The following is a 21,564-nucleotide window of genomic DNA, read 5'->3' on the forward strand; positions in this document are numbered from 1 at the left end:
TACATACATACATACATACATACATGCAGACAAGGAAGAAGAAGGAATCTAAGAGCCATAAGACATAAAGAATGGCCGTGAACCTCCATCTTCTGGGCAAGACACAATCGCAATCAAGAACTCATACCAGCTGCACCTGCTACATTGGTTCTGCAACCAGTTAAAGCCCACTGCCAACCAAAAATAGACCCTGGCTAGGCATGGGTTCAAGGAAGGGTTCAGCCCTTAAGGATGAACTACTTAAGGATAGATTCTGGGATGTGGGGAGTTACTGCCTTCAGCTGTGTACCTACCAGTGAGGTGCAACTCCAAGTAGACGGCCACACAGACAATCCAGGTTAAACTTAGTGGGTCACAAAACAAACAAAATGTGGATCTGGATGGGGATGGGAGGGGATAAAAGAGTGTGGGGAAAGAAAGAAATCAGCATGCATCACATACATGTATAAAACTGTCAATGCATACATGTAATTAACCAAAAGAGGAGGAGAAGGACTGTCTCCTTTTCCCCCCAAGAAGGGACACCTTCACTCTTCAGGAAAGTCACTATCAGTGACCTTCCTGTCCCCAGCCTCTCCTCCAACACACTACATATCAACTGAAGCACCAAAAAGCTTATAGGGAACTACAATTGGCCAGATTCAAGCCTCATAAACATAGTCACACCTAAGCTAAAGGCTCACGTGCAAGAGCCCCAGGGCAGAGCTGGGTCCAATCAAGAGGAAGGGAGGGGGAAGACAACGTTTTAAATAAGTTTGTCTGACTCATTTTTCCTCAGCATCCAGAGCAGCCAGGCTTCAAAGTCTCCCTTTCAATCCTACCCTGTCTTCACATAAAGAAGCTCCTCCGCTGCATGCTCAAATTCCTTTGTAAAGACTGTCTCTAGGGCTGGGTATGTACAGAGTGCCTGTGAGGTCCTGGGCTCAAACACCCAGAAACACACACACACACACACACAGAGAGAGAGAGAGAGAGAGAGAGAGAGAGAGAGAGAGAGAGAGAGAGAGAGACAGAGAGAAAGAGAGAGAGAGCCTGCCATACCCCCAGAAACACACCCACACACAAAGAGAGTGCCTGCCATGCCAGTTTTACAGGATTCTAGTCTCTTCCTTCTACTGCAGAAGTTCACAAGTCCCAGAGCAGTGAGGCCATGATTCTCACGGGGAGCCATGAAGAAGAAAGAGCTGGGGATTTCTCTGCTGCCAGCCGGCTGCTGTTTTACTACCAGCAGACCCAAATGGAAGCTCTAGGAATGAATAGTGAAGTCAAAGATTTCTCTCACAACATTAACCCAAACACGAGAGTGGACACCACGGGCCACTCAGCTCCCCTCCCTGAGGGACAGTCACACTGGTCAGACACCTGACGCACTCAGATGGATTGGGACTGTTCCCAGGGCGGGCTTCCTCTCCTTCACATCTGAATGACCCCAGGGCTCTAACAAAGGTATCCAAATTCTTTTCAATGTTTGCATTAGTTTTCCGGCTAAATTTTTTTTATCTGAAATCTACTTATACTCTGTGATTTAAATAAAACACAAAACTACAACACAAATTCAAGTGGAAACAACACAAGCGTGATAAGCATAAAGTGAGGACTTGTATGTTAGACCATCTTTTGGAGAGCTATATGTAGAAACAATTTTAGTTTAGGAGAAATATGAACAAAAGCAAAACAGATTCATTTTGTGCTTTTGGAGGGGCCTGGGTCAAGGGGCCTGGGCAGAAGGAGATGTGAGGGTTTGTATTTTAGGACCATAAGGTCTAAAGATGGCAGAGGTGCCTGGGTACACACAAATTAAATTTTAAAATGTTAAAGTATCACCACGGGACTCAGGAATGCAACTGCATGAGCCTGGCAAGTCACTCAACTTCTGACCATAGCTGTAAGGCTCCATAAACTCTACTGATATCAACAAACACAAGAAGTTAAGAAGGCCTGGGAACTAAGAACTATCACTCTTCTCCTTACCACAGACCCTCTCTTCTTCCTCCTAAGATCAATGGCATGCAGAAACCAGCAACTGTAAGTATTCAGACATCAAGTACAGGATGATTTAAACAGGAGATGATGCATGCAGACAGGAATAAGAGAACAGAGTATAAAGACGCAGACAGTTGGGTCTGCCCACTGTATTCTTGTCAACGTTTTTTGGCTGTTACTTTGCTTTACAGGAACATTCACTCGAATGCCATCACAAAGATTCACAGATAAACATTATGAGGATTAGTCACTGATGGTGCCCTGCTGCCCTGATGCCTGAGGGATGTGTGGACAGTATTGCTGAGAGGCAAACACCAGGCTTATGACTACATAAGACAATCCAAGAAACACCTTCTTTAGAGTCCCAGGCTCCCAGAAAGTCTATGAAAGGGGAACCAAAAGCAAAGATTCAAGCCAGGCACAGTGAGACACACCTTTAATCCCAGCACCCAAGAGGCAGAGGCAAGTGGATCTCTGTGAGTTCAAGGCCAGCCTGGTCCACAGAGCACACAAAGGAGCAGAGGCAGATAAAGATTCAAAGAGATCAAATGCACCTTGACAGGAGCAGTTGTAAACTACCCAGAAAGGAACTAGGGGCAAGAGATGGGAATAAAATTCCTTAAGGACCCTGGAATTGATGATGTTAAACACCAGGATGTTAAACCCATGCCAGTTGCCACATAATATACACAATGCTGGGGGATGGAGCGTTGAACCAGGAATGCCTTTGTTGTCAAGAATTCTCGCTTTAAAAAAAAAAAAAAAAAAAAAAAAAAAAAACTCTTAAAAGAAGAAAATAACAAAGATGATAAAAAAGAATCCTACTGAGATTCTTAAATTTTCATAGAAAAAAAAAAGATCAAAAGGAAACAAAAAGAAAACTTGATTGCAATTTGTTTTCTAGAAATACACTTGGGGTTTAGGAGAGATGGCAAGTGACTTCTTTTGTATGTCAATTTCTATACTGTGGATTATATCTTTTGTATGTCAATTTCTATACTGTGGATTATATTTGCTCTTTGAATTTGTTTTTTAACAGCATAGTGAAACTGGCAAGAACACATCAAAGCGCAGAAAATACATACAAGACAAAATTGCAAAGTCACCAGCATGAAGACTGATCTAAAAGCGGGAGCAATGCAGCAGCTGAGGGACTAGCTTGGGGGTCTCCAGGAGGAGAGCCAGAGCTCGGAGTGTCAGGAACTGCTACGAGCTCACCTAGGCAGTCCTACTTAAGCCTCACTTGCACCCTGTTAGAATTATTGCTATTTCACATTGGCGAAAATGAAGGCACACAGACTAGGTCCTCAGCTGGCAGACCTAGAGGGGACATAAAGCGGGCACAGCTACAGCTCATGTGGGTCATCCCCATAAGAGAAAGGGGTACACCACCTAAGACAGGCTCTAAGAAAAACAGTGATTTTGAAGGATACCCCTGTGTGCAGCAGACATGGGGAAACACACAGGTCTGGGCTCTGCAGTGCTTGAAACCATAAACAGTTCTGGGGGAAGCTAGTAGATACTGTGCACCCCAGACTGTATAAAACAGAGCTGCTACACAAGATAGAAACAGGCAAACACATTAGACTTCCCTTCCAGAATAAGACCACAAAAATAATGGAAGAAACAGAGAACTTCTGCTCACCCTGAATATTCCCAAGTCTTAAGAGAGACTGTAGAACAGGCGTGCATGGGACAGCCAGCTGTGAAAAGAGGCGTTCTCTTTGACCACAGGGGCACACTGCAATAGAACAGGAGGGAGGGGACAGCAGAGAAGAGATCCCTGCCTTCAACTGAGTGTCCAGCAGAGCCAGAAACTGGCCGGCTGTCCCACCCATCAGACCAAAGGTCCTAACAGAGAGATGGGTAGTATTTTCCAGGGGCCAAGGCTGAGTCCAGAGGAAAAAAGAATCATGGGGCTGTTCCACAAGAGAGCCTTGCACCATCATCAGGAGGTTGTGAGATCTAACACCTTCTCCAGCTTCCCAGGAAACAAATCTGCTTTGTCTCAGTGTGAATGTGAAACTATACCAGGCCAGCTCAGAAGGGAGGAGGTGCCTGACTCCAGCAAAGTAATACACAGTCAAGTCCAACTGCATCCTGTGCCTATCTAAAATGACCAGAGATGGTGGCAAGTTTCTCCTACTTCTTGGAAAAAAGAAAAAAAGAACAATTGATTAACTGGACTTGATACTTGATCCCTGGGTGGAGTTAGTTGGACACATATTATCCCACAACACTGCTGTGGCCTGTACTGTCCACAATTCATAGGTAAGATTCCTAGACGTGAAAAGAATTTGATCTGTCCTTGTTTGCTTTCAGTTGCTTTGATAAACACCACAGCCAAAGGCAACCTGGGGAGAAAAGGGCTTGTTTGGCTACATGTCCCTGTCATAGTCTACCATCTAGGGAAGTCAGAGTAGGAAGGAGCTCAAGGCACAAACCTGAAGGCAGCAACTGAAGCCGAGACTATGGAGGAACGCTGCTTACTGGCTTGTTCTAGCCACAGCTTGTTCAGCCTGCCTTCTTCCAGAACCAAGGACCACCTGCCCAGGGTTGGCGCCACCCACAGTAAGGAAATGTCCTGCAGATGTGCCCACGTTGATAAAGGCACTGTCTCAATTGAAGTTCCCTATTCCCAGGCAGTCCTGGCTTGTATAAAGCTGAAAAGAAACTAACCAGGATCATTCCAAATCTATCTGACTCCCAAGCCATTGTTCTTTCTATTAAAACCTCTTAAAACACCCACAAAGAGTACAAAGCCAGGTAAGAACCCACAATTCAATTTCTGTTACTCTCACAGGGCCCCGCCCAGGGCCCCAGGTCCTCCTGAAATTATGTTGGTGAGAATACAGAAAAATACAATTAAAACCACACATATGGCCTTGAGCCCCATGCGAAGAAGCAAGCTGAGCCACAGACACCCCTTGCTTAGCTCCAAGGACAGAAGTGACAGACAGCTAACAGCATCCTGCTTTTAGGCTGACAACTGTCCTTGGTCTGTTGTAAATCCCATCATGAGTCATGTGAACAGAGCATCTTCTGGCTCCAAAAGGCCATCTGTCACAGCCTGAGCAGTCATGAGGACAGAGGAGCATGCACAGGTTCCTGTCTACTGTTTCTCCACTAAACTACGCAGCAAAGGGTCTCTCTCAGGGGACCTAGACCCTGAAGGAGCCCTGAAGCAGGAGAATCTGGGCATACTGCAATCTGCTGAGTGGATGCAGATAAACCATGTAGTCACTGCCTGCCCCCAGCAACGCTGGCATTCACTCTAGTCCTGGAAAGGCCCTCAGACACTATCTTGTCCAAACCTCTCATTTTATAGAGGAAGAATTTAAGGTCTCTAGGGACATTGCAAGGTGCAATCAACAATACTTAGCCAGTTGATTTCAAGGATGTCATTGGTACTCATATCCCTTCCACTATCACAGGCCACCTTTAAAACAGATACCCAATTCAAGGCCTCTCTGATGATGATCATTTGTGGCCTCTCTGGTTCTTGTGTTAATAAAAACAGGTTCCAGGGCAGACAGGTCCTAAGTTACTAACCCTGACTTAGTGAGAGGAACAGAGTACAGTTGTACAAGAAGGTTCTGGGGTCCCACAGGGGACTCTGTGTAGAGAGCTGTGATCTCTGGGCCTAGGGAGGAGGCTATAGTTTTCTGACTGTGATCTCATGGCCTTGTGTCCACAAGCAACCCTGAGCAACATCACAGAGAAAATAAGGTGGAGAACCAAGTAAAGCATAAAAAAATCATCTAAGAAATGTGAAAGAAGAGAGAGAAAAGAGCAGGCTCTTATCTTTTTATACCTCTTGATCTTGAGTAATAATAATAAGACCATAGGCCATCTGAAAATGGTGGTCACTATTACTGCCTATACACATGATACATGGATGGGACTGGAAAGTAATATGTTTAACTCTCAGGGCAGTGGTAGGTTGAAGTTGAAGAAAGAGTTTTAAGATTCATCTGAAATCAGAGTCCCCAATCACAGTCTGGAAATCCTCCCATGGTCTTCCACACAAGGCAACTATGGTGGTTTGAAAGAAAATGGACTTTATAGGCTCACAGGGAGTGGTACTATTAGGAGGTGTGGCCTTGCTGGGGGAAGTGTGTCACTGGGGATGGGCTTTGAGGTCTCAGATGCCCAAGCTAGGCCCAGTGTAGCTCACTGTCTCTTCCTGCTGACTGCTGGTCTGGATACAGAATTCTGAGCTCCTTCTCCAGCATCATGTCTGCTGCATACTGCCTTGTTTCCCGCCATGACAATAATGGACCAAAGCTCTGAAACTGTAAGCCATCCCCAATTAAATGTTTTCCTTTATAAGAGTTGCCATAGTTGTGGTGTACCTTCACACCAATAGAATCCTAACTAAGACAGCAGCCTTCTCAACTCCAAAGCAGGCTTTGATGGTACCGAAACAGTGTCCAAGGTCTAAACTATTCCCTTTCCCAGTGTGGAAACTGCAAAGAAGCCTCTAATGGATGAAAGAGAAAAGGAGAGCAAGCAGGGTTGTAGAGAAATGCAGGCGGGGGTCCCAAGGGTGCAATGTCCCTCCTCGGGCCCAACAGCTCCTCAGCTCTGCTTGTAGCAGTTAGGAGCTGAAGTAAAAGAATACAGAGGGAACACCAACAATGCCACTTGCCTTCCCAAGCCACAAGCTCTCATGTGCAAGGGCATTTCTCTTTCTGGAGCCTCCTCACCCCTTTTTCTTCCCACTTTCTAGTGATCAACTGGCCGTCCCTCCTCTGATCACTCTCCTACAAAAAGTGCTTAGGAAATCCCACACCCCCCGTTGAGGTATGTGCCTTGATCGTCTTCCTCATGGTACTAATGTCCTCACCACCCTTCTTGTCACAGACTAGCCTTGGCTTTTAAACCTCTGTGTGAGTTTGTTTCCATCAAGGTTCTTCTCTCTGACCCCCACAAGGAACTCCTTGAGAGCAAGGCCTCACCCTTGTTCTAGCTTACTGTTATATTCCTACATCTAAAAAGAGCCAGGGCCTATGGGTATCACTCAAAACTACTCAAGGTCCTGGGTTCCGTCTCCAGTGCCACCAAAGCAAACGAGGAGGGGGGCAGGGAGGGAGGCTAGGTGGACTGGTGAGTAGGTAAGCAGGCAGCTCTGTGTAGGAGAGATCTGGGAAGGACCTGGGGAAGGGGAAGTCAGCATCCCCACAAGTCTGGCCACTGGCCACACTGTCTTCTGCAGAGTCATGTTCTGCTGGCTTGTTGTTTGCTTCACTCTGTCTTTATTCGATTATGTATGTGTTTTGGCTGCAGCAAGTACTTCCCATCAACAATGCTTTGGGACATGCCTGGTAGCCACTAGCTAGACTTAGATACAGCCTCCAGGGACCAAAAGATAAGCCCAAGGTTTTTACTATTTGTAAAATCAGAAAAATCAGTATTTTCTAACTCTTTAAAAAGGAGTCTACAGTGCAGCAATGGACCCCAGTAAAGAGAATGGGGAGAGATCCAGAAGCATGTGAGTGAGGTATCACAGGGGCCTCTCAGTGGGGATGTGCTCTCTGGGTTTGTTGTTGTTGTTGTTGTTGTTTGTTTGTTTGTTTTTTAAATTAAGGTCCTGTTTATTATTATGCATTTGTATGTGTATGGTGTGTGTATGTGTGTACATGTGTGTAATCCACATATGCACAGAGAGAGCAAAGGAAAAATGTACTGAGTCAGTTCTCTCCTACCTCTACAGGGTGGAACTCAAGCTTGCGGGGCAAGCATATTTACCCACTGAGCTATCCTGACCAAATGGGAGTGCATTCTTGAGGCTTATACAAAGACACTTGCCTACCTCTCAAGGAAGATGAGGAGCTGGTGCCTACAGCTGATCCCTTGTTGAATCTCAAATCCACTCTGAGATAGTTTGTGGTTTCTTATTTTATTCATCTGAAGGAAATCTGCCTCCACACGACCCCTCTTCCCCGCTTAGTATTTTTTGAGTCAGGATTTCTCTGTGTTACAGCCCTAGCTGTCCTGGAACTTGCTGGCCTGAGACCAGGCTGGCCTCAAACTCAGAGATCTGCCTGCCTCTGCCTACCCCAGTGCTGGAACTAAAGGCATGTGCCCGATCACCAGACTTTTAGACTTTTATGGCTAGTCTCTGTCCTCTTCCAAGCAAATCTGAGGTCACAATGCCCTTGTCCCGGGTGCCTATGCCTTACCTGCTCCATCTACACGGAGGAATGTGATCTATCAGAAATAGGACCAAAGTGCTAGCTAGTCTAGTGGGTGAACGGCCAAGCTCACAGCCATGGAGAACCTTACACAGAGAATCAGGTAGAGGCTTTGGCTAATGTCTGTCCAGAGTGAAGACTCAAGACGCCAATGTGAGGCCAAGGGGAAAATGGCAACTGAGTCCCCATGCTGTAAGAAAACTCATCTTCAGCTTCCTGAGCTGAAGTAGCACAAGACACATGAGCACAGGACTGGAGACGGTGGGTGGGTGAACATGGACTCTGAGCTGCAAGGCAAGCGGCAGTCAAGTAGCACAATGCAGACAAAGGGTGGCAGGAAGGCCTGGGGGAGCGGTCCCCAAGTGTATGAAGAGCTGAGGCTGGCACAGCAGACTGGTACAAGTCCAATGACACTGTAGTAGTAGCAGGTCCAGCAGGGCCTGGAAGCCAGTGGCTGACCCCCATGTAGACACTGGACAGCAAGTTCCCCCGGGCTGGCACTTTGAAGGACACAGAGACAGGAGGCAGAGACATTCAAGTGTGGGAACCAATACACTGCTTAATGCACCCAGATCAGGCTGGTGGACTCAGACAGGAAGGGTCAAGGCCCTGGGGATTACAATGAGAATTAAAAGCAAACTCTATGCCTGTAAGATGCGAATGACATCCTTGGATAAATGGAATTTTTATAATTTAAGAAACTATAAGTAATTTATTTCAAGTGACCATTCATTCATTCATTCATTCATTCATTCCGTATGTGTATGTACTGAGGGCCATGGAATGGCCCTGGAACCATTCTGGAGACAAAAGACAGCGTGTTCTGGGAGACAGAAACCAGCTCTAAGGAAGACGTTGCCTTTCAAGGAAGACAGAGATAGGCCAGCATGGACCTCAGAACAATATCAAGCTATCATCTAAGGGGGAGAGGGGGGGTGGCAGGTGTAACTAACTCCAAATCAAGTACACTTCCATTCACCTCTACAAGGATTAAAGAATGAGTTGCTTAGTCTTGCCTACAGAGCTAGTTTAAGGTCAGCCTAGACTATAGAAGACTCTCAAAAACTTAAAAACAAACATGAAAAACTTACCTGAGATCTACTGAAGGCACAGACAGGAGATAAACTAAATTTGTATACAATTTGGATGCTATGGCTCAGAAAACAGACCATTATTCATAAATATAAAAAAAATTAAAAAGCTTTACAAAAGGGTCATACAAAGTAACAGATACTCCACTGTCCATAAAGGAACAGCGAGATATCACACCGTACAACAGGAGTGGCCAAGCACCAGGAATGCAACAAGCAAACTGACAGAGCCAGAAGAAAGCACACCCCAAACAGTGTGTTTATCAGGATAGTAGAGGCGGGCATTTTGAAAATTGATAAGGACATAGGAAAAAAACCTAGAAACGTTGTTATAACCTGTGCTTTTTAAGAGAAGGAAAGAAGCTATTAAATTAAAATGAAGTAGCAACAGTATCTTCCCTTATAAGTCCTTATATTCCCCAAAGCCTTTTCATAGGCCCCCACCCCTTTTAGTTTTTCAAAGCAGGGTTTCTCTGTGTAACAGCCCTGGCTGTCCTAGAACTCACTCTGTAGATGAGGCTGGCCTCGAACTAACAGAGATCCAACTGCCACTGCCTCTGGAGTGCTGGGATTAAAGGTGTGCGCCACCACCACCTGGCTCATTTTTTATTCTGAGCAGGGCTGGGGCTTAAACCCAAAGCCTATGTGTGCTAGGTGAGTACCTTACAACTGAGCTATATCATGAACCTCATAATTTTTAAAAAGTAATAACTTTCTTATTACATTTACTTTATTCTCTCTCCCTCCTCGTGTGTGTGTGTGTGTGTGTGTGTGTGTGTGTGTGTGTGTATACAACTTCTGGGAGTCAGTTAGTTCTCACCTCTTACCATGTGAGTCCCAGGAACTGAACTCAGCTCATCAAGTTTTGCAGCAGGTGCTGCTACCTGCTAGGCCATCTCACCAGCCATACCTTGTAGCTTTTCATGGAACTATTCAACCGCGATGTTGTCAAATGCCTTCACCCCAAACCACTCACCACACAAAATCCTGACATCCATCTACCACCCCCTCAAGACAAGGTTTCCTTTATCGGGTCATCATTCTCCAGTGCCCCTAGTAACAACTAACTGGTCCTCCCCAGTTTGAAGAAGTAGGCCGACACAGATTCACTTTTATAGGCAGTGGCTTTTTACAAGTACTTTTAAGATGTGCTGTTCAAGTCACTGATGTAATACTGTAAAGTAGTACAAGCCATTAGTTTTAAAAGACGTCCGAGTCTTCCATCTCAGGGCCTGGCTGACTTCCTTGGCTGTGTGATACTAAACAACTAAGATAAGGGTTTTCCCTGTATGAAGCCTCTATAGTGAGACTGCTTCTTCCGTGACCTATGCCCATCCCTTGTGACAGACCTTCATTACTAGTGGGGCCCCCTTTCTAGTTCTAAGCCCCTTCTCCAGCTAGCACAGTCTCGACAATCAATGCAAGAACGTGGGTTTAAATGGCGTTTCTGGGAAGCTACTGGGCATGGATTCAGCTGAGGGAAGTAGGTATTTTGTGCTTCTGCTTTTCCTCCTCTTTCAGGCCTGTACCTGGATCAAATAATGGGTACCCTCCATGGCCATCTGGGACCAGAAGGAGACAATGAGGATGGAAGCCAGGTGCTGGGGTGAAGTAAGAGATACACTGTGCAGCTGCCCTGAAATCCTCAGACCTCTTTCCAAAGGTGGATGAAGGTATCTCTCAGATGCTGTCACTGCTTGCTTTTACATACACAGAGTCCAACTGACATCACATGCTAACAAAGGTTACTCCACCCCATACACATCCATCCCACTACCAGTAAACGGCAAATGACTGAAGAAAGTGACCAATATAATCAAACATTTTAATCAGCCACTTTTTACTAAGCCTCCATAACAGCTTGCTATATACCACTACTTTCTCTTTCCAATACAGATAGCCATACTCTTTTCTTCACTAGTTCAAACTCAGCTAACATATACTTTCTGGTATTCTGCCCTCATATGACAGTGACCAAAAATCCAACTTTCCATAACCCTTAATAAAAACAAAATAGAAGAAGCCACAATTCCCAAAATGGAAGTGATAGCAAAGTGGCGGCATACTATCTCTCAAATAACTGTGGTGGCTGGTACTGGTATACACACTCCCAGGCAAACACTCACCCACAGACCAGCACTGACATGTAAGATCTCCAACCTATACCAACATCAGCACCAACAGGGCTGTTGGTAGCACCTTATGTCTTGACAAAGCCCTTCCCTGAAAGCTCTTTGCTTTCAAAGACAGGGGGAACCAGAGCCCTGGCTCCTGGGAAAGACACATACAGTCTCCTGCCTCATTCTACAACTTGGCAAGGCAATGTCTCCTTCACAAGAGCCTTGTCTTCCTAACAGTGATCTCGTAGAAGGTAAAACTTTGTAGTGCAGTGCAGCTTCAGATTATGGTCAAAGTTTAAACTTGATCAAGAAAATTGTAAACTTTTACACTTCCATTATCCTGACCCAGATTTCTCAATGGGCCAAATTATATAACATTATTTCATGCTGCCTAGCTCTCTCAGAATAGTAAGGATATAAGAAAGTTAAAGAGAATTCAGCTTCTACCTCTCATTTTCTGCATCTTATTCCCCCACCCAAATAGCCTCTGGGCTGACATTCAGACACTAAAAGTTTCAATTTAGTTAATATACTTTTTTAAAAAAACATAATTTTGGAAAAGGGCTGAGAAAAACATAAAATCTCAGCGAAAGGAAAAGGACAGTAAGATTTTTCTTTCATGTAGCTCAAATCTTTCACACCCTCCATTAAAGTATATATCTAATTGTTCATAGTCTCACCAAGAGGAAGTTTTCTATTACTAAAAGGGCAGAGAGTACAGACAGAGGGGCAAAGAAAATACAAGTCATTTTTAAAGAAATTGCAGCCTTATGGTGGTGGTGCACACCTTTAATCCTAGTACTCAATAGTCAGAGGCAGGCAGATCTCTGAGTTTGAGGCCAGCCTGGTCTACAGAACTAGTTCCAGGACAGTTAAGGCTGTTACATAGAGAAACCCTGTCTTGGAAGGAAGGAAGGAAGGAAGGAAGGAAGGAAGGAAGGAAGGAAGGAAGGAAGGGAGGGCAAAGTATAATCTCTCCCCCTCTCTCATACACACACACACACACACACACACACACACACACACACACACACACACATTCTTCTCAAATGTCTGGTAGGATAAGCCATATGAACACTTGTTCTCAGCTGAGCGGTAGTGACACACACCTTTAATCCCAGCACTCAAGAGGCAGAGGCAGGCAGATCTGAGTTTAAGGCTACAGAGTAAGTTCCAGAACAGCTAGGGCTACACAGAGAAGCCATATCTCAAAAAATCAAAACCAGAAAAAAGAAACATCCCTTCTCACAACAGCACCTACAGAGGAATAAGCCATGTTAGGAACAGCTCAGATAAAAATAAAATCTGGTGGTGGTGCCCACCTTTAACTCCAGCACTTTGGAGGCAGAGGTAGGCAGATCTCCGAGTTCAAGGCCTACCTGGTCTACAGAGAAAATTCCAAGACATCAGAGGCCCGGGGGGGGGGGGGGGGGGGGGACAGGGTGGGATGGGAAAAAAAAAAAAAAAAAAAAAAAAAAACCACACCAAGTCTAAAGAACTTCTGGGCTCAAAGCACACAGATGCAGAAAGTAGTCCCAAGGGCCCATACCACCCCCAAAGTTTGTCTCCGGAAATACCCTTCTCTTGGGTACAGGCTACTCAAACAGATCTTAAATACATACCACTAATCACATGTATCCACTCTGCAGTCAGTTTGGACAAATGAGAACACCAGGAGGCATATTCCTAGCTGTCCTGCCAGCCCATGTACAAGACTGAATACTCTACCAACTTATCATTTAATTATATACTTAACACTGACTTTATAGTCCAGTTTATGGACTCCACGTATTTAATACACAGTTACTTCCCAACTCCCTGCAATTACACACCAGTTACGGAATTCATTAGCAGCACCCCTGAGCTAAAAGGAGGTCTAAAACACCACCATCAGGCCATGCTCTCCAACTGACACCTGACACCTGCACTGGGTCCCAGTTAAACACACATCTCTTCTCCCGAGGGTTCCGTCTCCAGCAAGCTGAGAAGGAGAGAGAGACATGCAGGCAGGTTGTGCAGGTTTGCCTTTCCTGCTGCTCCAGAGAGGGGATGTCCTCTTTGGGAGATTATATACACATTTCCCACAAGTAGGAAAATAAATCTATTTCTGCACATATCAAACACTACCTACTAAGTATGAATTCACAATTACCCCCAGACCCTTCAGATACCCCGCCCCTTTCCCTATGTGGACACTCAAAGGCAGAACGTTCTGATAAAAGGGTCCACCAAGAATCCACATCTACTGAGCCAGAGTGAGGGGGTGGCTGTTCTTCACACCCAGCCCAGCCCTCCATACTCACTGTTGCTGGACTTAAGGTCTCGGTGGATGATGGGGACGATCGCCTCGTCATGTAGGTAATTCATCCCTCTAGCAATCTGCACAGCCCAGTTCACCAGGATGTCTGGGGGAATCCTCTTCCCAGATAACACTCTGTTCAAAGGCCCTCCACGAGCAAACTCCATGACCAAGCAGAGGTTGGGTTCCTTCAAGCATACCCCTCTGAGGGCAATGATGTTCGGGTGCTTCAGCATGGCAAAGAGCTTGGCCTCTTGGCGAACATTCTCTATGGTCTGGCTGATGTCCTCATCAGGATCATGGCGAGCTGCTTTCACGGCGACTTCATCGCCTACCCAGAAAGCGCGATAAACTTTGCCAAAACCCCCAATGCCAATGATCTCCTCCAGGGTTAGCTCCGCAAAATCAATCTCTAACACTGAAATAGAAGAAAACAGGATATCAGCCATAACCTTCAAACACCATGTAACCAACCGCACTTCCACTGGGTGGGCAAACACAGGAAAGCGGGACCTCCCAGTCTCCCCACTGTAAACTCCACAAGTGCTGGAGACTGGTTAACTTCATGTGCATTATTCTTAGTGACTAGCAAATAGCAGACATCCGATGGGTATTTACTACAAAGTAAATTCTACTTGGAGAATCAGGAGAATCTTGTACCAAGACCACCCCATTTTAACACAAGAGAATACTGGGCAACAGTTTTTGAAAATCACTTAGGTTTATTTGTACTTGGTGGTGAGAGGCACACAACCCAGGGCTAAGCAGTCACACAGCAGCTACAGTTTGGTTTGTAAACAGCTTCTGTAGAAATAGCATCAGTGGGTAAAGAAAGGCACTAACTCCTGCAGTAGGAGGGGGATGGAAGTGAATGGAAAAGGGCCCTGTGGAAAGAGTCCTAGAGGGAGAGTAAGTAGAGGGGAGGAGAGATCTCATCAGACAACGAAAGGGTTGGGGTAAGGGACAATCCAGGTACTGTAACATCAGGGTGCCGGATGCCTGAAGGACATTAGGGAGTACACAGTGGCTGGTCTGTTGTACTGGGATATGAAATAAGACTCAAGCCTTGTTGGGTGTAACCAGGTGGTAAGAAGTTTTCGAGCAATTTCGAAGGGCTTAAAGTTACTCTAGACTCAGAAAGAGCACCAACTCTGACAGTTGTGCAGAATATAATGGGAAAGGAAGTCTGGAGCAAGGAGCCTGTAATTGGAGTTCTTAATTGGTCTAGAGAGCCAGTAAGAGACCAGGATGCAGCTCAGTTGGTAGAGCCGGCATGCATGAAGCTCAGCATTTAACCCATAGCACCATATAAAATGCCCATAACCCTACACTAAGGAGATGGAAACTGGAGAATCGGAAATTCATGGTCAACCTAAGCTCTGTAGCAAGTTTAAGGCTAGCCTGGTCTAAAGGGAAACCCTGTGTCAAAAGGAAGAACCATGAAGGAGGCCCCTGCAGTGACCTCGGCCTGCTGAGCCTCAGAGGTACTTGATGAGGAAAGAACTTTGTCCATGTGAAAGACTTCCGGGGCTTGGTTCTACCAGGATCTGGTTGGTTCTTGAGAAGTACAGGAAAGGAGGAAGCCTCATGGGAAACATCTCACTCCAGCGGGCCTCGGTGCCTCGAGTCACCTCAACCACTCATTCTGCTCCCAAGATCTACAATCTGAGTCTTCACCGCTGTTCGGGAAAGATAGATAGCAGTGACCCCCAGTGATTATAAACCTTGGGTGAGATAGAATGTTAAGAATTAACCGAGCAGGGCACTGTTTCACATGTCCCTCCTAAAAGCATGTTCTCTTCTCTCTTCTGACCGATTCAGACTCATCACTCACATCTGAACTTAAACACCCATTTCACTGACAAACTTCTAGACCAAATGGGGACAAGCTCCCATCAAACTCCTTCGCAGCAAACGCCATTCCGCAAGACTCACCAAGACTACCGATATTTAATTATTCGTTCACTGCCTACCACCTGTGACACTATGACAGCCACAGGGCAGTGATTCTATTTGCCACCACTGTGTTCATCGTGACAAATATCTAGAAGGTGATCAATAAAAGGAATTTACTTAAGTAGGGCATAAACAAATTTATAACTGTTTAAAAGGGTTGGTCAGGGTTTCTGGAAGAGAGAATAACCACACTCCACCAAAACCAAAACCTAGGAAAGCAAAGATGTATTTCTAGATTTTGGCAAGAGCAAACTGGACAGCCGTTCCTCCTTACATGGCCAGTCCCAACACACCCCACAGTTTATTTGAACACTGATAGGGCTCAAATTTTCATTCTTACTTAACTATAATACCTCTAATCTTTTCCTCTTCTTGTATTTTGTGATGCAACTGTCAATCTGCACAAAAGAAACTTGGGAAAAGTCATGTGGACTGTCTTTACATACACAAGAAGCAGAACCCATCTAACCCCTTGGGGATGCGGTGCAGCTTAGTGACAAAATACATGCGTAGTATTTGCAAAGTACAGAGTTTACCAGGAAATAAAGAAAAGAGGGGAAAGCTATTGTCTCTTAGGGAATGTGTGGGAGGTGGGGGAGTCCCCCAGAAGAACAAATGATATGGCAGAAGCTGCGGACTAGCAATCAGCACCCATCCCAATATCCTTCTAGCACCTCACCTTTTTAGGCTAGAGAGCTAAGAAACTACAAATCCCAAGATCCCTTATGGCAAAGGTACTGGATGTGAATTAAATGACATACAAGACTTACAAAGCAAAGAGAGATGGAGACCATCTTCTGGCTGCCTCTCCTGGCAAGTATGGCTGTCTGCAGCAGCACACCAGTGTCCAGTCACTAGCTCTGTATTTGTGTAGATGAATGTCCCATAGAAGTGGCTGCCTATTCTCCAGGCTGCAGGCACAAGATACCCTTGGAGCTGCTGCCATCTCCAGCAGCTCTAGGTGCTAACCCTCGTCTGTAAGGACAGTGCCAACTTGCTTGCTGCTTCAGCTCTGCAGTGCCCAGAGCTCTCTCCATAAGAGCCTCTTCTCCAAGCCCTCCCAACAATTCTGTGAGTGCCTAATTTCCTGTGCCGAATCCATTTCTTGCTTAAAATAGCTGCAATGTTTGAGTCCTAAAAATGAATCCTGACTAATTACTAACTTTTGCCTGATGTCATCCTCATGAATGAGAAAACATGCCGACATTAAAGAGAGATTAGAAACCCCTTTGAAAGATACATGTCTACTTGGTCTTAGGAGGCAAGGAATGTTCTTTTTATTTTATTTTCCTACTAGTCCTTACACTTATGAAAAGCCCCGTGCCTCCTGAATGAACTGTACTGATCATCCTATTTCTTCAACTAAGTCTTTCAATTAACTATACTATTTCTCTAACACTCACCCTATTTATTGGCTCTGAAGTTTGCTTGTCAACACACAGTAGGTGTTCAATATTTACCCAAGGCTGTAAAAGATGGGACACTGGTCTAGGGTGCTGAAAAGGACAGCTCCTGCAGCCATCATGCAAACAAAGATTGAAGCCTAAGGGAAAGCAGTGACCAATCTGGGGTAGAAGCCAAGATTGCAGCTTTTCCCTACTAAGTTAAGAAACATATGGAAGCCAGCCTGCAGGAGAAGCATAGAAGATAGCTTTCCAATAGACAAAGACAACCTGGAGCAGGAGCAAGGACGTTTTCTTTCCCTACTCAGAAGTCCCTTCTGAAGGGCTTCCAGGGACTAGACCTTCAGCTGCAGAGAGCATGTGGGCTCCTTTCCTTCTCCGATCCAGTCAAGACCTGGTTTTAGGCAAGAATCAGGTCAACTTGCATTCAGCACATTTTTTTTAATTTTCTGTGGGAGGCTATTTCTAGGAATATCAACAAAACCTTATTTCATATTGGAGTCAAGATGCTATTTCCTCCAGATTGTATGCTTGGAGACTGGCTGGACCAGCCCATCTCGTGGGCTTGGGGGCAAGGTAATAAATGGTATACTTCGTTCATTTCAAAGTCTTCTATACAAAGCCAGGTTGTGAATCCCAGCTGTAATCCCAGCACTTTTCCAGCACTCGGGAAGTAGATGGATACAGGAGGATCCTAAGTTCAAGGCCAGCTTGAACTACATAATGAGATCCTGTTTCAAAAAGAAAGGTAAATAAGTAAATAAATAACCCTATACTAGGGCAGGGGACAGAGAAGGCCAGGACTTCTGGCCTCCATTCTAGTTAAAAATGCTTCAGGTTCAGTGAGAGACCATCTCAGAGTCATAAGGCAGAGATCTTTAAAGGACATCCAGCATTCTCCACTCATGGGTACATGTGTGCATGGATACATGCATCTACATAAACACATGTATGTATACACACATACACACACCTTAAACATATCTAAAAAATAAATCCTTACATTTGTAGAGCATTCGGCAAAAACACATGTAACTTAACAGTTAACCTTAATGCTGTGTTGCAAACAGACTAACACTAGTGTAGAAGAAACATTTTAATAACTTTGTATCCACCAGGGTGACAAACTCTATATTTTTCACCTTGTCTGTATTTTTCACCTTTTACAATGCAGAGAATGAGAACTCTCTCAGTTATATAAACTTGTCATCCACAGAGAGCCAACCCCGATACCTACAGTGGTGGGATAAAAGCGAAATATAAAATGGCTTATTTTCTTTGATAAAAGATTAATTTCTTCTTCTGTATTGAATAAAGCTTGAATCAAAACTTTCACTGGAAAACAACACTGTATAACTAAACCTAACCCTCTCACTGCCTGACTAGACATAAGTATTCCATTTGCAATCCTGGGCATATCACATGCTGTAATCCCCAGAGGGGAAGTTTAAAAGGGCAGCCCTGGGGAAGAACTGTCTGTGGCTTTACTATTCCAAGTCCTCAGGAGACAAGGTTTTGACAATCATCTTTATTTTCTGAGTGACACTAACTCAGCTGGTGGACAGGGCTCCTAGATGAGACATTCCATGGATTTCATGTTTACTTCACCAGTCTCCCTGGTCTGCTCAGAAGCACCTCCTCCCACCCTTCCAACCCCCCGGTTCTTAACATAGTAGCCACCACTCACCAAGTACTCAAGAATGCGCTTTGGACTGGAGGTTTGTGAACTACCAGGAATAATGCCAGTCCTAAGTAAGGCCAAGTTAGAGCACTTACCAGAACTTTCAATGCCAAGCTCCTCAAGTGAATTCTTTCCCCAAGCACAAGGATCTCCCATCCGGGTTTCAGACTTAGGAATCTACTCTATCCAAGGTATTATCTATTCCAATAAGGTGAGTCCTGGCCACATTATAGGGAATCATCTCTGAATGCATGGGCTGTTGACATGTCTGGCACTCAGCAGAAAGGTTCTTTTAACCTAAGTCATGTTCACCCCTGACTTCTGTGACAGCCAGGAGCATAGATACCAAGGAAGCTGAGAGGCTGCTTATGAACTTCACATAACTCACACACTCTCACATCGCCTATCCCTAAAAACATCATCACAGAACTCCACCTGCAAAGAGCCTCAAACCCTCATTCCACAAATGGCCAAGTTCATCTCCAACATTAATTTCAAACACCATGCATGCCAGGACCTCTGATTGGCCTTTGTCTCACCAGTATTGCCAAATATGCCAAAAATATGAGGCACCCAGAAACAATCTATAGTGACTTGATTATGTATATCAACATGTATAAACAAGAAACTTTGAATGAACGGGGACAGATCTGAGTAGAACTAGAGATCTGAACAATTTGACAGTCAAGGGACAAAAGGAAAGGGAGGAAAAAAGAAGTTGCAATTGTATTTAAAACTCATCTTAAAGTTCATGAAAAATAAATAACAGTCAAAAAGGTAACTATTGCAGATGAAATTTTAAACTAAGTATTAAAGTTAGCCCTTTGTAGTGACTTTAAAAATAATAATAAAGTAGGATGCAAAGTACATAAAACAAGAAACTACTAAGTATATAGTAAGAATGCCTTCTAACAATTATGGAAACTTAAATACTATAAATTGCACTTGGAGATATTCACATCTTCTGAAATAACCACACACACACACACACACACACACACATATATGATTAAAGAATTATAATGGCAATTTAACTCCTTTGAAAAGCAGCAAAGGAAATTTCATTAGGGGCATGGAACAGGGGGTTCCTAGGAACAGATGGAAACCAGGACACAGGGAGAAAGGCCCTGGGAGGGAACTCTGCCCCCGCCCCCACCCCCACCCCCACCCCCGAGATTTGGCCAATGCCAAGTACAGGCAAGGATCTAGGGTGAAAAATATGTGTTGTCTGAACTGCATGTCTGTAAGGGACAGAGACTTAGCCACTGTACCTGGTGATCCTGAACTCCCACGAGGGAGAGACATACTTTCTCCCTCTAATTATTTCTCCACTCGTGACTGTGCGCCCTCCCCCCCCCCACACACACCTTTCCTAACATATTATTTGGTGAGACTCAAGGCACAACTTTGAGATACAGCACGAGAACCCAAGAAGCCAACACGAGATTTCAAAGGCACCTGACTCTTGAGTTAGTTCACACATGCTTCCGGGACTTGTGAGCCTGCCCAGGCAGGCGAGAGACATCTCCACTTCTCTCGGGACAAATACCTTTAAGAGGCGGGGACAAGCGACAGAAGAGGTCGGCCAGGTCCTTGGTTGGGGGACTAAGGTTACTGGTGACTGTAACCACAAGATCTCCAGAAACCCTTCCAGATCTGGAGGGGCACAAGGGGGGGGGGGACTGGTGCTTGGGGCTTCAAGAGTTTCTGTTTGAGCGAGTCAGGTGAAGGTGAAGAAGCCCCGTATTCCAGGAAGGGCCTGCAGCTCTGGAGCTTGTCGGTGGCACCATCTAAAGCCCGCACACCTACCCACACCCCAGCCAATCGCTCCCCACCCCTGACCTCTCCTCGCCCACCCCAGGCCTCACCCTCCCCTCCCCTCCCCACAGAGCTTCGGTGCCGCCTTCTCCTTACGCTGAATGGGCGGGTAGCAACTGGGGTCCTCGGCGCCAGGCTGGCAGCGGCTGGAGAAGGCGCTGCGCGGGGTCACGTAGTTGCTGGGGAAGATGCCCACCCGCTGGTTCAGCTGTCCGGTCCACCAGCCCTCGTCGCCGGACACCTGCGAGTCCTTGGACAGCACCTCTACCACATCGCCTAGCCGCAGGGTCAGCTCGTCCTCGCCCGCCGCCTCGTACTCGAATACAGCCGTCCAGTAGGGCAGCGCGGCGTGGGAGCCCAGCTCGGTGGCCACCGCCTCCTCCTCGTCCTCCTCCTCCTCGGCCCCTGTGCCCGTGGCATCCTCCCCCGGCGGGGCAACTGAGGCGCTCGCCAGGCAGCCGAGAAGCGATCTGGAAGACTCCATGGAGCGGCCGGTCCATAGGGTGCGGGGCGGCCGCCCGCAGGAGCCGCCACCGCCTATTGTTCATGCGGCTCGGCAGCGCTGGGGGCTCCGCGCCCCCGACGGCCGCCGCAGGTAAGGCCCGGGCAGGCGGGGCGCGCGAGAGCCGCGGACGCCCGGTGCGCACTGCGAGCGCGCACCGCGGACAGGGAAGCGGCGCAGTGCCCGCCGCCTGGCGCCCTCGCGGGCGGCCTCGCCCCTCCGCGGCTCCCACCTGCTCGTGCCGCCCGTGCCCGCCGCCCGCTGACCGCTCCCTCCGCTCCCAGCCCCGCCCCGTCCCGCGCGCCCCGCCTCCCCGCACGCCCGGGACCACCTGACGCGAGTCTGGCTCCGCCCCAGCCCTGCGGACCCGGAGGCGGGGCCTCCGGGCCAGTTCCGCCCCCCTCTCCAGTCCGTCCTCCCATTGGCCCAATGCTGCTGTCCGTTTCCTGGGGAGAGACTGAGGTCTCATTGGGTGGCTCCAGAAGGTGAGGTAGAACGTGCTTTCGGATCGCGG

At 46.4% G+C, this 21,564-nt stretch overlaps 1 protein-coding gene across 3 annotated transcripts in view; it reads right to left on the reverse strand.

The window, feature by feature from the left end:
• Map3k9 (mitogen-activated protein kinase kinase kinase 9) overlaps positions 1-21,338 on the reverse strand; it is a 64,193-nt gene extending 42,855 nt beyond the window's left edge. For all 3 annotated transcript variants that reach the window (XM_051196258.1, XM_051196257.1, XM_051196256.1), the window contains exons 1-2: positions 20,645-21,338; positions 13,695-14,108 (exon numbers count right to left, since the gene is read on the reverse strand). In XM_051196258.1, coding sequence (XP_051052215.1) covers positions 13,695-14,108; positions 20,645-21,032 — 802 coding nt within the window. In that variant the 5' untranslated portion in view covers positions 21,033-21,338. The remainder of the gene's footprint in view (positions 1-13,694; positions 14,109-20,644) is intronic.
• Positions 21,339-21,564: the final 226 nt, after the last annotated feature.

The sequence above is a fragment of the Phodopus roborovskii genome, unplaced genomic scaffold (assembly GCF_943737965.1).
Source record: "Phodopus roborovskii unplaced genomic scaffold, PHOROB, whole genome shotgun sequence".
Lineage (NCBI taxonomy): Eukaryota > Metazoa > Chordata > Mammalia > Rodentia > Cricetidae > Phodopus > Phodopus roborovskii.